The sequence below is a fragment of the Drosophila miranda genome, chromosome XL (assembly GCF_003369915.1).
Source record: "Drosophila miranda strain MSH22 chromosome XL, D.miranda_PacBio2.1, whole genome shotgun sequence".
NCBI lineage: Eukaryota > Metazoa > Arthropoda > Insecta > Diptera > Drosophilidae > Drosophila > Drosophila miranda.
The window spans coordinates 9,314,927-9,329,908 of record NC_046673.1 but is presented as its reverse complement, the minus strand read 5'-3'; the positions used below and the strand labels follow the sequence as shown (position 1 = coordinate 9,329,908).

Here is a 14,982-nt window from a genome sequence, read left to right as displayed (position 1 = left end):
AACAAAAAAAAAACGAAAAATTATTTTCCTTCGTTTATCGTTCACCAGCACGACTTGATCAGGGATCAGTGCTGGTTTTCGTACGATAGTTCTGCTGAACGCACATGATTATTGATTATGATGCATAAGTTCATCATCAGATTTTCGGAAACAAAGACAAAATAATAAAAAATCATGAGTTTAGTTTTATACTTCGGTTTTCCCGAAGAATTATCCCAATCAAATGAGACCGTTTTTTGGTGCGAGGCGCGAAGCCTTGAAGCCAATATTGATAGGTTATAAGTCGATTCATTTAACGGCGGCGCGGTAGTTAGGAATGTATCATATCATGTAATGTGCGTTCACCTGCACTCAAAACATTATAGATGAGACCTGATAATTGATGTATGATACATTGTTCTGGTGAACGCGCCCTTTGATGTTAAAAAAGACTTCCGAAACATTGCTGTTTTATCGATATTTTCACTGAAAACACCAATCAAAGATTGTCCAGCTTTATTGCTCGTTCATTCTGGTTCTTTGGCTCTTTTCGTTTATTCGTTTGGTTCACCAATGGTTCAATGGGCTTCCGTTCATTCATATCTAAACCTCGTATACAACCTATATTTTCAATTCCAAGTCATTTCATCATTTTCAATGTACGCAAAATGAACGCAAATACATTTTGCTGGCATTTCAATAATTGGTTGGTTGGTTTAATATTTCAAAATACTCTATTATTTATATTGCAACTGGAACTAGCGGTGAACTAGTTCTTTTGTACATAAAACTGAACGCAAAATATCGATTGCAGACTAGTTACAGATTTTTTAAACTTTTTCAAAGTTTGGATACAATTTTATTAGATCACTTTAGGAGTATATGGACGGAGGCACGTGCTTCCCAAAATTATCCCTCAAAGTAGTTGTCCAGACCAAAATCCAAAACGGCTGATAAAATGAAAGTTTACCGAAAGTTAATTATATATATGTATTTATATGTATTTGCAATGCAGTTAAAAAATATATCACAGTTTTTGAGCTATTCAATATAAAAAAGCTTTATCCAGATATTTATCGACCAACAAGCAGTTCAAAATACATTGGCGGGTTGTTTTGTAGTTCTTCGTAATTGATTACTCATTTTCGTTTTAAATTGATTGGTATTTATTTGTAGATACACGTCTAATATACAATTTGTTACATCTAAGCGTACAATATTTAAGTTATCTGACTTAAAAAGTCGTACAAAAATCATGCATTCCTGTTGCTTTCTTTTTCCAGCTTGGCGGATTGCTTGTAATTACACTTTATCAGTACTTAAGTGTAAGGGGTAGCCTTATAGCTAGCAAAAAAAGTAATAATAATAAACGTGTTAAATAATGTAAATTATTTACCGATGATCTAGGAATTAGAGAATACATTTACATAGCAGTCAAAGCCCATAAATTGCTGTTCTTCTTTGTAGGATTTTAAAGATTTTTCTTTTTTCTTGTTTTGTTTGTGTGGGAGGAGGTAGGCAAACCCCCATTCATAGTTTGTGTGTCTTTTGTGTTTTTTTTTTTTGGGTCAGGGAAAAATCCCCAGTGGCCCTCAATGGTCAGTTTATGAGTCGGGGCGAATCACATGCGAAAGGGGGAGGTTGGGGGCCGAGGGCCAAGGCAGGGACGCAGGCTGGGTCCATCATTTGGTATTGAAAAAGTCTTGTTGTTGAATCCATTCGTGAGTTCGATTTAAATGTTGTTGCGATGGCGGTTGTTCCCACCGCGATTGTTTCGATTATTGTGGCCGCCACCAGAAAAGCGTCCTCCTCCTCCTCCACCATTGTTATGGTTGTTATTAAAGTTCTTGTTGTTGTTATTATTAAAGGGCATGCCATTGTTAAACGGCATGCCACCCATAACCATGTTGTTGAGGTTGTTGTTCATTTGATTGATATTTCCCATGCCACCGCCTCCGTTTCCGTTTCCATTTCCATTTCCGTTTCCACCTCCGCCTCCACCCCCACCACCATTGTTACCCGCGAATGGATTGAACGGATTGTTGCCGTTGTTGTTGTTCATGTTGTTGTTGCCATTGCCCATGAGGCCGCCGAGTTGCCCGGCAATGGCATTGCCAACATTATTACCCATTACACCGCCCCCCATCATGCCACCCATGCCCACATTGGGGCGTGGCGGTGGCTGATTGAACTGCTGCGGCATGCCCATCTGTTGCATCATCATACCATTGGAGATTCGTCCCGCGAGCAGATTTGGCGGCGGTTGCCGCAGCAACTGGGCTAGATTTGGCGGGGGCTGCGATAGATTAGGCAGCACGACTCCAACTCCAACGCCGACTCCAGCGGGTCCCATAGCCATGTTCATAGTCTGGACTGGCTGATCATCGGCCAGCTGAACCACCTGTCCATTATCATCGATATATATGCCCAGCTTGGCAAAGATCTGCTGCAGAGTCGGGTTGTTCACAATGAAAGAGACATCGAAGGTCTTGCAGCCACCGTCCGGCTGCTGATGGTACTTTTTCAGTTCGGTAAAGACCAGGGCCAGCTGCTGGTTGACCATTATCTTGTTGTTGCTCCCAAGATCCTTGTACCAGTTGGAGTTCTGCAATATGCTGCGTATCTCGGAGATCTGTGTGGTCCCACCAGTGGCATTGGTGGTGGCAGTGGCTGTGGCCGTGGCCGCGGCTACGGATGTGCTCGCGGTAGAAGTGCTCGCTGATTGGGCCTGCAAATGGGAACGGCGCGGATCACGTCGTGGATCTACGCGTACGGCTGTCGCTGCTACTGGGCCACCGCCAGCCGGCTTGTTGGCAGCTAGCAGCAGGTTTGGTGGCGGCAAGCTCATCGATGGCGGTGGCACACTCATCGATGGCAGACCCACACCGAAGCTTGGCGGTGGTGGCGATGTGGGTGTGGCATCGCGTCCCATTGGTGATCTGGGCCCGGATTCGGGCGATGAGAGATAACTGTTGGAACGATTCAATGACGATTCACGATACTGGGACTCCTCGGTCGCATACAAATGGTCCGGCAGTCCAAGAATGCGACGCATGCGCGGATCGCGCACCTCCTTGTCCTCCTTGTGGGCGGCACTCAGACGTAGCTGGGAAAAGTTTGGCTCCTCCACCTCCACTTCGTTCACCTCCCAACGCATGGGCTTGTGCGAGAAGATGGCCGCATCTATCTCGGTGGCTGGACGGTAGTGCCGTATCGGCTCAAACGGCAGACGCATATCAATGTCCCGCTGCTGGATCACACTGGACTTGGCCTTCAGGCGGTTGGCCGCCTCGCGTTTCTCCTCCTTGACCTTATCGTAGTCATACAGGGAGGGGCGCTCGTATTGTGAGGGCGTGGACTCTGGCTCTGGCTCCGACTTTACGAGCGATGGCAGCTTCATTCCCATTGCCATTGCCATGGGCATCGTTATGGGCATATCCAGGGGCTGTTTGGGCGACTGTGATCCCGGCTCAGGTGTGGGTGTGGGCGTCAGGGATCTGGAATTCGAATTTGAGTTCTCATTGTCCGAGTCCACGTCACCGTCACCACTGTGTGCCTTGAACGGATTGCGTATGATGTCGCGATAGAAGGCCGCCCGGGTCACCGGATCGGGTGGCTTTTCCCCAAACAGTAGACGACTGAACATACTGTTTGCATCGTTGGCACTCTCTGGTTCTTCCTTTGCTGCTGCAGCAGCAGCTTCCGCTCCAGTCGATTCGTTTGAGGCTTCTGTGGGGGAGATGGCAGTCTGTGCGGTTGTGGGTTGCTGCAGGGTCTCTGGGGATAGCCGGACTGGCTTGGCACCGGTCATGTTGCTCATAAATGTTGGCAAATCAAAGACGGACGGCATTGGGGCCTCGTCTTCCTTTGGTGATGATGCCGTCTCTTCTTCTTCTTCGTTGCCATCATCAATCACCAGTTGCTCCTCATCGTCGCGATCATCGTCGACTAAAAGAGAGGAAGGTACATTGACAGAAGGAATGAGATAACGATAGAGATAGAGGCGAAGCGGGATTCTTACGCGGATCGTTGCTGGTAAAGCTGACATGTGCATCCTTTAGATACTGAGTGTAGTCGACCATAATGAAACCAATATTACTGTTGGAGTTGCTGCTGACCTCCACCACGGCGGCGGAATTACTGCTGTCGGGTTTAAATGAAAGTTGAAATACAAATCAAAGCAACCAACATCACCCTATCCAAACACGATAAAAACACCACCCCCCCAATAGTCTTCCACCAACTCTTCCACTCCATCAAATCCAACCTCCACCAACACACCTTTCTATACACAGACGGGTCCAAAGCAGCAGGCATTACCAGCTATAGCATCTGCAATGAGACATCAACCATAAAATCCGGACTACTTCCACAGTACTCCTCAGTCCTTTCCAGCGAAATCATAGCTATCCACGAAGCCATTCTACTAAGCCGCAACAAACGCGGAAGATACGCTATCTGCACTGATTCACTCTCCTCTATATCCGCAATTACCAATCCCAACAATTCCTCGTACTACCCCACCACAATCCGTAACCTCGTCACCAAACTTTTCCCAAAAATAACAATTATATGGATACCTAGCCACATTGGCATAAAAGGGAACGAAATTGCTGACACCGCAGCCAAAACTACCTCCAAACTACCCCTCATATATACCCCCAATCATAATTCTAACGACATCTCACTATACCTTAAGAAAATCCTCATATCTAAACAAACAGACCTCCTCACTAAGACTTCCTTCTGGTACCAACAAGTTATCAACCTATCTTCCACTCATCCTCCCCCCAAAAACCTAAACAACCTTAACAGAAGACACCAAGTCATCCTAAATAGATTGAGACTAGGGCACACAAGATTCACCAATGCCCACTACATAGATAAAACATCCTCCAACGCATGCCCACTGTGCCACATCCCAACCATAGACATAAGACACATACTATACACATGCCCCGCCCTCTCTCTTCAAAGATCCTCAATATTCCATAACACCGACCTTTGAGCACTAGGCGCTGAAGGGGACGGACGGACGGACGGACAGACGGACAGACAGACAGGGCTCAATCGACTCGGCTATTGATGCTGATCAAGAATATATATACTTTATGGGGTCGGAAACGATTCCTTCTGGACGTTACACACATCCACTTTTACCACAAATCTAATATACCCCAATACTCATTTTGAGTATCGGGTATAAAAATAATAATAATAAAAATCAGGTACTCGCAAGGATTTTGCTTAGATGGACTCACCTGCCGGATGCTGTGCCCTCTGGCTCTGACTTGTTCTCTGCCTTTTCCTTGGCCTCCAATGCCTTGCGCTGTATATCCCCAATCTCGAGCAGCGTCAGTCCCACCTCCGTCAGCTGGCCAAAGGGCACTTCGAGCATCTGCTCTAGATTACTAATGCCCAGCTTTTTCAGCTTTGCCATATGGTCGGCGGGTAGCAGATCCTTGAGATTCTCCAGATCTAAATGTGGAGACAGCTGCTTGGCGGGAGGTGCTTTGCTGGACTCTGCTTCGCCTGTGGTTTCTGCAGATACTTCTGATGCTCCTGCTGCATCTGCATCTTCGCCTCCACCTGCTGCCGCTGCTGCTGCTCCCTTGGATTTTTCAGCCTTCTCAGCCCAGCGGGATTTTCGCTTCTTTTCCTGCTTTCCGGCTTCGTTTACGGCGGGTGGATTGATGACCATGTCTAGGAGAGATGGTATGGATCCTCCCAGCTGCTGTTCTGTCTGTATAGCCAGTGCCTGCTGCTGCTGCTGCTGCTGTTGTTGTTGCTGCTGCAAAAGCTGCTGCTGAAGCGCAAGCTGTTGCTGCAACTGTTGCTGCTGCTGAAGCTGTTGCTGTAACTGTTGCTGCTGCTGTTGCATTTGATTCTTTTGCTGTAGCTGTGGCATCTGCTGGTCCATACGACGACCCACACCGGCACTGGCCAGCGTCGTCCAGTTATTGTCCCGTCCAAACTGTTCGCAGAGCGCCTCATGGCGGCGAGTCATTTGCCCCAGGGCCACCTCACGGGAGATGCGCTTAAAGTCGCCGAGGATCTCCTTGGGCGCCGTCTCCATGTGCTTGAGCAGTATGTTCCGCAGCTGCTCCGACAGAGGCTCGCCGTGATGGAACAAACACTCGTCGCCGGCAAAGCAATCCATGCCCAGGTAGTAATATTTGCAGGGAAACTCCTTGTGCATGTAGGAGCACTTGTCACGCTTGGCGCAGCAATCCATTAAATAGAATTTGCACAGCTCCAATTTGCGGGGCTCGATGCGGCCGGATTTTTCGACCACTGGACTGTCGCCAGAGTCGCGGCGGCTTCGTTTGCTGGCAGATCCCCCTCCACCTCCCCCATCACCCTGCCGACGGTCCTGATCACGATCGCGACGCCTGCGTCCCCCACGCTGATCCTTATCGCGTTCTCTGCGCTGGCGATGCCTCTGGCCACCGACGGGAGGGCCATCATCATCGGAATAGGAATCGTAGCTGCTATACGGATCCTGGGCGGAATCATAACCGCCGCAGCCACCATCACCACCAGCGCCCGAGACCCCCGGCTGGCTGGACGCATTTATGCTTGTCGTCCCTGCGGACGGGGGACTGCCACCGCGCACATTCATCATCTCGTACTCCATGTCCATGTCATCGCTGGCCCCTCCATCGACAGCTAGATCGTCATCGTCGCGACGGGCGCGTTTCTGTGGGGGGGAAATAAAAAGGCAAAATGGCTTCTAAATCGGAGACTTGTTGACATATAAATGGGGATTTGATATGGTTAAAGGATTTCTAGTGGGGTTAAAAGAGAGGAATTGGAATAGGAATAGAAATCGGTATCGGTATCGGGATGAGGGTGCTGCTAAGCCAGTTCTGGCCAGTTAGATGATCAGTTAGATGTGTGTGATCTCTTGACCGTCTGAGTTCTGGCAACAAACTGCCAGCCGTAAACACTCCATGGTCGCAAGAGATCATCCGTAACGATCGATCGATCGATCGGTCAGGCTTTTGGTGCGGATTTTTCGGTCACGCTTCGGCAAATTAGCTAATAATCGATATGGAAATGGGGCACAGCGACTCACCTGTTGCTCTTTATCCTTTTTCTCGCGCTCGCGCTTCTTTTTCCGATTGCGGCGTCTGCAGCTGCGACTGGCCGTCCATGCAGCGCCGGTCAGGGGCTCTCCACAAGGACCTTCGTCGCCGCCGCCACCTGCACCCTCGCCGCCGATGGCCGACGCAGCCGTCTCACAATTCAGGGATTTCATCTTAGGCATGGGCGGTTCAATGCCCTTCTTCTTTAGTGCATAGGCAATGGCATTCTCGATGCTGGAAGCATGATCATCTGAATGGTACGGGGGGAGATTGAGGAGTGAGAACTTGGACCGTTGGGTGGGGGGAGGGGGGTTAGGGTTACCTTCGAGCGGGCGTGGTTTTTTTGGCTTGCTATTAATGGGCGAACCACCCACATCCAAGGAGAGGCCCATAAAGACCACATCCTCGTCGCAATTTTTTCTGTTTTGACCAGTCATTTCGATACCCACAAACTGCACTTCATCGTCGTTATTTTGGGTCTTCTGTTGCTGTTGTTCTTTTTGTTGTTGCGGTAGCGGCTCTTCCTCCTCCTCATCATCGTCGATTTCACCATCCTCAAGATCCTCGGCCAAATTAATCACGGCCAGAGCTGACGACATTTTTTTTTTTTTTTTATCAATAAATTCTAACCTTAAAGTTTATCAACGATTTCTGCAGAGAGACAGAGATATATGCATAAAGGAAAGGTCATAGAAAGATCGGGGATGTTTTATACTAATTTCCCAAATACATATAGAACTGAAATTTTCAGATATATGTACGTATGGATTATAACGTCAGAGCATGAGAGGAAAGGCAGAGAAAAGAGGTTTGAGGACCAGACCAGGGGTTATAGTCCATTATTTTTTATAAAATATAACAACTTTGCCAGGAATTTGATAAACAATAGTTCCAGTGTCTGTATGTAAAAGCACCGTTTGGTGGTGTCGTCAGTAAACGGATCTTCGATGAACCACACTCCACATTAGTTTGCATTTATTCCACTGTACACACACACATATGTATGTACATATTGCGTCTGTATTAGTGTGCGTGAGCTCAACTTTCAGTCAATCAATATACATAGAATTATTGTATGACTTCTTGTACAGATTGATCTCATGGTTTTTATACAAATGTCTGTATATGCACAGATGTTTTAAAAACTTGGCATTTTTAAATGGAGACAGTTAGAACAAAAAAAAAACAGCTAAAACTACTCTTACATTACATACATACACATGTACATACACGCTAGCTCCATGGACGGACGCTAGCGCGTGTGTGTATTTGTTTCATTCTGACTTTTGGGTCTGTTTATCATGTTCTCTCGCTTGTGCAGCTATGTACGAAGTGAGACTCCCGTTCTTATATGCGTCGCGTGCTTGTACAAAGGTGTATGCGTGTTTGTGTGTATGAGTGTGTGCTGCGTGTAGTGAAGTTAAAAAATGTGTACATACATACATAGTACATTTGTGAATCATGTTTTGACACTTGGCATTATTTTCCTTAATTATGATTGTTGTCGCTGTTCCACAAAAAAATAGTGAAAGGGGGAGGAAGCCGCATGAGGCGAATGTTTAAGGTGTGTGTGTTTTTGTTTGTGTGTGTGTGTGTGTGTGTTGGGAGTGGAGTGTTTCTGTGTGGCGCATCTGCGCAGTTTGCATGGACGTATACACACACACATGCAGAAAGTTACGCAGTGATCAAAAACTGCAAAGGGCGAGGGGGTTTGGAGCATACATATGTCTGTATATATATGTATGTACGTTTGTATGATGTATGCATGTACATAAGCCTTGAACGATCGAAAAATCTCCCTCTCACTTGCTGGCGATTATGGGGCGTGGCATTGAGGAATTATTGTGAACAGCTTACACACACATATACATAAGTATGCATGTACGTACATACATACAAATGCATCAACAGCAGCAGCATTAGGCCAAAACCACAAACATTTTGAGCCCTGAAAAACATTTTCTCTTACGTTTTGATGGAACATTTACAACTTTTAGTGATTTATAACATTTCTGTTCGATTAATTTTCGGTTATGTGATGGGTTCTTTGCTTTTGTTTTTTGGGTTTCTTGTAGTTTTTTCTTTGTTGTTTCTCTTTCTGCTTGTCGCTTTTTGGCGTCGTTCCCGCTCTGCTTACATAATGGAAGTGGTACAGTAGGTGAATAAAGATATGTATGTATATATATAGGAACTATATGAAGCTATACATATACATCGACATACATATGTATGTATATCGTAGTAGCGGCGCAGTAGATGTGTGTGCACATATACATACATATGTACATATATGCATGTATAGGTACGAAAAAATAGCATTTCGTAAATCGAATGCATCGTTCAAGATTTTTCTCTTGCTATATGTACATATATGTACACGAACGTGTGGTTGGGTGTATGTGTATGCGTGCGGGTCTGGCACTCGCTTTCGCTCTGTTTTTCTGCCTGGGGCCCTGGCCTCAGTATCTCTTTCTCTCTCTCTCTCTCTCTCTCTCTCCCTTTTCTTCATTCTGTGACGCTCATAGACAGAATACAATATACAAATACATTAAATTAATAAAACTTCTTCGTCCAACATAAGCGTTGTGAACAGTTCAACAAATTTCTACTAGATGAGTGTGACCGCGGAATTATCAATAAAATATACCCGCCCGATCCTCAGAAATATACCGAAACATACCGTCTCATTTAAAAATATACCATAAATATACTGACGAATTCGAGTTCTATTTTACATATTCCTCGTTTTTGATATTACGTTGAATACTGCTGGCTAACTAAAACCTTTAGTTCTGTCCAAATAGTTTTATCCGATTGGTGAATACATTTTCTACTTAACTGTTTATTCTAAATACTTGCTTTTGTTGTTTTTTGACTAAAACAAGGTTTAAGAAAAATAGTTTACCAAAAAACAGTCGCAGTGTTGCTGGTATTTGAAGGCCTTTACATACCCTATTTCGTTAATTGAAAATGAAGATATGAAGATAAAACGTAATCACTAAAGATCTTTTCACAAAATGATATGTTTTAGACATATTCATGCATATGATCAGTGTCTTGTATATATATCCCGATCCGGTACATATTCTTTGTCTCTGTAAAAAACAATAAGCTTCCAAATATCGTTATGATAGTTTTAAAACGGGGACTGACTAGTTTCTGCATTAATTAGAGCCTTGGATTACAAAAATTTCCGCAATTCTATAATATGCATTTCCTAGGGTATGAAATAGTGTTGGCCGCAACATTGTGCATGAATGAGACTAAGAATGGTCAATGAAAGTCGTCAAAATGGCAATGCAAAACATGTTGCTGCAGCATTACTTTTTGCATAACATTTTTGACGATTTTCATTGGCCGAAAGCAAAAATCGCATCGTTCCCGTTTTAACCGGCTCGTAATGTGGCGGTATATTTAAACCTATGAAAAACTACGTTTATATGGATATATTGTAGGAGGTGTATATCAAAAACATATTAAAACTAAGTTATCAATTTTAATACTAGTCGCTGGGCTCCGTTAAAGTGACCAACTTGGCAGGACACGGCCGTGACAGGACGTGTTAATATTCCCCAATAATTGCGGAATATTCACCAATAATTGCGCCACATTCACCCTTAGCGATTGTCCGAATGTCTCTAGTTTTCGGCTATTTAAGTGGCTCAGCCTGAATGGTAGGTCCTGAAGGTCAAACTCCACCTATTGAATATGAACATCACGTAAATTTCCCGTTGGGTTGACCTTTTCAATGGTATAGATCAATCTCCACCTTATACAGTAATTAAGGTACATAATTTAAAATTAACCGGTTCAAAGAGAACCTTACCCGATTCTGTTATCAATACTATCGACTGGATACGAGTGGTGCGTGACAAGTGACAAACGCTCACAAATGATATCGCATATGATAGAAATATGATACTTGTCTCGTTTAGTTTGTGGCAGTGAAAGTATCGTTTATGATAGCTCGCAAAGGAATCGTTTGCGAGCCGTTTGCGATATCGTTTGCGAGCCTTTTGCGATATCGTTTGCGAGCCTTTTGCGATATCGTTTGCGAGTCTTTTGCGATATCATTTGGGAGTCGTTTTTGACATAAAATACACATGTGTACGCCATGAAACGTAAGTGTGTGTGTGTAATTTTTAGTGGCCTTATGAGTATGGACATATGTATACCCTATTTCCTTAAATTAATATTAAAATACTGTAACTAAACCAAACACCGATTAGAAAAAGGCAGTTCGGTCATCGATACTATTGACTGAAAACGAGTGGTGCGCGCTAAAGATAAATTGTTTGAAAGTGAATGAGTGACAAGGATGAAAATTTAATAAATTGATTAAATACACCATTATATACTGATATGCTGATATGTAGGGTTAAGACCCTAGGGTGGAGTTAAATTTATATATATTCATATATCCATATACTGCTTGGGTTGAAAATATATTTTTGGGAAACATAAGCGGAACTACTTGTCTGAATTTTGTGAAAATCAAAACTATTTTTCTGTAGTTTACGGATCAGATAAGCCAATTATTGAGTATAATGATTGATGCACAGGGTCGCTACAAAGAACATATCAGTTTTTTTTGACAATAAGCGGAACGTATAGGGGTTTTTATTTTGAAAATGATTGTATAGCCGAGTGTGATATCTATTTTGAAATAGTCATCACAACTATGGTGCAAAAACATAGAGGTCTAGAACTTTGTATATAGTTTTCTATAATCAAAAGTGCGTAGGAAAGTATTCTAATGCTGCGCTCACGCATATGTATGTATGTACGTGCACAACAGGACTTGTCAGCCCGGCTGGCCTGCGATGCACCGCTATCGATACCCTAAATAAAATACCTGCGTTGTACAGATTGCTGGTGATGAACGACAATTTAAATAATCTTTTGTTAAAACCCAAATAGCTGCTTGTTTTCAATGCCTGTAAATGAATATGTTTTTTTTTTGTACCCTTAGGGCATCTTACCTTTTTCACGTTTTTCTTTGTTCGAATTTATTTGAACTCTTTTTTGTTTGCAAGTTTTCGCTTCCGAATTTTTTTTTTCTCAATAATTTTCGTTTTGTTTTTTCTATGCAAACCAATGCTTTGAATTGCTTACATTAGAATGAAAATGGAGCTGTCATTTAAAGAAAGTTTTATGTAAGGCAAATGCATTTGCAAGGCATCCTTGTGTGTTCGGATGATAATAGATGCATACATACATATGTATGTATGTGTATATATTTATTGATAGCATATATATGGGGACGAAATTTTGTTGTCTGTACTACGTACATGCGTAAAGAATTCGATCATATTTTATTTATTTTTAGATTGTTTTCGGCGCACAAAGGTCCGCACGTCTTAAGAAAGTAATTAAATATTTTCAACGTTCATTTTCTGCGCGCATTTATATGTCATACATACATATCTGCCGATGACTGAGCCCGATCAGCTGTTTTCTGTCATGGTCGCTATTGCGTGTGGGTGTCGATGAACAGATCAGTGTGTTACTTTTCGCTATTTCGCGTTTTCTGTACTTCTCCACCAAACACCATGAGCGGCCACAATATCTTGACGCAATTGGAGAGCATCCATGTCCTCGATCTGCCCTATGTGGAGCGCGATCTGAACTTTGCTCAAATGGTGGGTAGCCCAGACACAGACAGCAATCACGTTGTAATCTGTGTGTTTCCTTTAGGTGAGCCTGTCCTTCCTGCTGTATGGCGACGAGCATTCCACTGCCACGTATATTTTGCAAAAGCTCCTGGTGTTGGCCCGCGCCACTGCCTCCGACTGGTCGCACAGCGACATCTTGAGCCAGTATGCCAAATCCAAGCCCCAAACCTGGCGCAAATATCTCGTGGAGGCTCTGTGCATCATCGGGGCGCGGCAGGTGCTGCGCAAACTCGGCCTCTGCTGGCAGGAGCTGCGCACGCACTACCTACCCCACGTTGGCGAAATCAGTCTGCATATCCATCCGCTGTTAAAGAGCCTGTACACGATCTGTGAGGAGCTGACGCTGGCCCAGAGGGGTCGCATGGTGCTTGATATCAAGGAGAAGAACAGCGTCGGGGATCCACTGCGCTTCTATGACCCTGAATATCTGGAGATCTTTTTACTTGACTGGCTGACGCGACGTCTGATACGGCTGGGCGACATCAATGCCAACGGCAGTGATGTTCAGCTGCTAATCGAATACTTCAAGTTCAACGATCTGCATGCCCAGGCCACGTTGCTAGTCAAAACGGTCAACACTAATGCCACCTCCAGCTGCTCCCCTGCAACACCGAATGTGTTGCTTCCAATGGACGGCAATGGCATTGCCAACGAAAGCTCCAGCCCTACGGCGGCTGCGTCCCGGCCCCGGGCCAAGAATGCACTTCAGCTGAGCCGCGAGAAGGCTGGCATTGCGCTAATAATCAACCAGCAGAAGTTTTACCGGGATGTCAGCGATGATCACAAGGTGCCAATGAAACCAGAATCTATCGGACGCCACTACTGTCCTCGGCGAAGGTGACTAAAGTGTTTCCATTCTGCTCTTGCAGGTCTACTTGCCGCCAATTGAGTTGCCGCCACGCAATGGCACCGATATGGACAAGCAGCGGCTAACTAATGTCTTCTCCAAGCTTGGCTACAGGGTTGAGGCCCACGATAATCTCGACCATCTGTCAATGCTCCATCATATACGGCAGGCCTGTGAGCGGTCCCTGCTGCTCGATTCTCTGGTGGTGTGTATTCTGTCGCACGGCTTTGAGGAGGCTGTCTATGGCGCGAATAGCATTGCTTTGCGGATATCGGATATCGAGAATGTACTCTGTAGCTATGAAAATCTGTACGAAAAGCCAAAGCTTGTCGTCATCCAGGCGTGTCAGGAAAACAAGGAGGACCAGGAAAACAATGCCCTGCCGGTAAAACCAAATGTCAAGCACACACCCATGATTTCCACTGATTCTTCGATTGTTTGTTGTGTCGTTTAGTACAAGATCGATGCCAGCACAAAATCACCCTTCCAGTACTTAAATATGCTGCGAGCCATGTCCACTGTGCCCGGTTTTCCAGCGTTGCGACACACCCAGACAGGCAGCTGGTTTATTCAATGTCTGTGCGATGCCATTGTCGAGCATTCGAATAGGTAATCCACGGACGGCAATCCCCAATCCTTATATATCTCTTTACCCCTGTACCCTGTACCCTGTACCCTTTACCGTTTTTCTTTTTTTCCAAAGCGATCATATTGCTGACATTCTGACGATTGTCATCAATAATGTGGCCAACAAACGGGGCAACAAAAACGAGACCATGGTACCCTGGACCGGCGGTGCGCTACGACAGCACGTTTACTTTCCGCCCACCAGCGCCACTGACAAGGTGGTTCCAGATAGCCCCGGTCAGTAGATCCCTCTTCATTCATTTTTTTTTTTTTATGTATTTTTTGTATTTGAACTTATTTTTAAGCCAGCTTTTAAGCTAGGGGCGGCCCAGCGTGCCCCCATAAAATAAGCAAAACGTTGACCATCGTCCGTGACGATATGGGGAGTTATGGGGAGTACTTCTAAGTTTGTATGTCCTATAGCAAAGAAATGTTACACACGAATGGGCAGATAATTTTGTTTTTATGTATTAAGATAACCCAACACAATTTGCGCAGATCAGACCTCCATATTGTATAGCTTTTATATAAATGCCTTCCATTTAATGAATGTTTTTCGATGTATGTACTGCCATATAGTGCTACATAAATGAAAATATATGTATGTACTGACTGCCGTGGGGGTAACTGGATGTCGAGGCACGTGTGCCCTTTACAGAAGACATTCCGACTGGTTATTTGTTTCTTTTCCACGAAATAAAAGCAAACCATATATGTACATATGTATACGTATTTATTTCCTATCAATTTTAAATTATTGTTTGAT

At 44.5% G+C, this 14,982-nt stretch overlaps 2 protein-coding genes across 4 annotated transcripts; one reads left to right on the top strand and one right to left on the bottom strand.

The window, feature by feature from the left end:
- Positions 1-1,127: 1,127 nt before the first annotated feature.
- LOC108153505 (protein suppressor of sable) lies at positions 1,128-9,702 on the bottom strand. 3 transcript variants are annotated; one of them, XM_017283561.2, is made up of 6 exons: positions 9,615-9,702; positions 7,390-7,718; positions 7,058-7,317; positions 5,241-6,679; positions 4,001-4,122; positions 1,128-3,927 (listed from the first exon to the last, which is right to left on the bottom strand). In XM_017283561.2, the coding sequence occupies exons 2-6, from the start codon at positions 7,664-7,666 to the stop codon at positions 1,712-1,714; spliced, it is 4,314 nt and encodes a 1,437-aa protein (XP_017139050.1). In that variant the 5' UTR covers positions 7,667-7,718; positions 9,615-9,702; the 3' UTR covers positions 1,128-1,711. The 3 variants fall into 3 exon arrangements, with proteins under 3 accessions (XP_017139050.1, XP_017139059.1, XP_033249149.1); XM_017283570.2 differs by having other exon boundaries at positions 4,001-4,119; XM_033393258.1 differs by lacking the exon at positions 9,615-9,702 and adding an exon at positions 9,037-9,247.
- A 2,723-nt stretch (positions 9,703-12,425) lies between these two features.
- LOC108153528 (caspase-8) lies at positions 12,426-14,938 on the top strand. Its single transcript, XM_017283593.2, has 5 exons — positions 12,426-12,709; positions 12,765-13,529; positions 13,612-13,974; positions 14,044-14,198; positions 14,293-14,938. The coding sequence occupies exons 1-5, from the start codon at positions 12,557-12,559 to the stop codon at positions 14,459-14,461; spliced, it is 1,605 nt and encodes a 534-aa protein (XP_017139082.1). The 5' UTR covers positions 12,426-12,556; the 3' UTR covers positions 14,462-14,938.
- Positions 14,939-14,982: the final 44 nt, after the last annotated feature.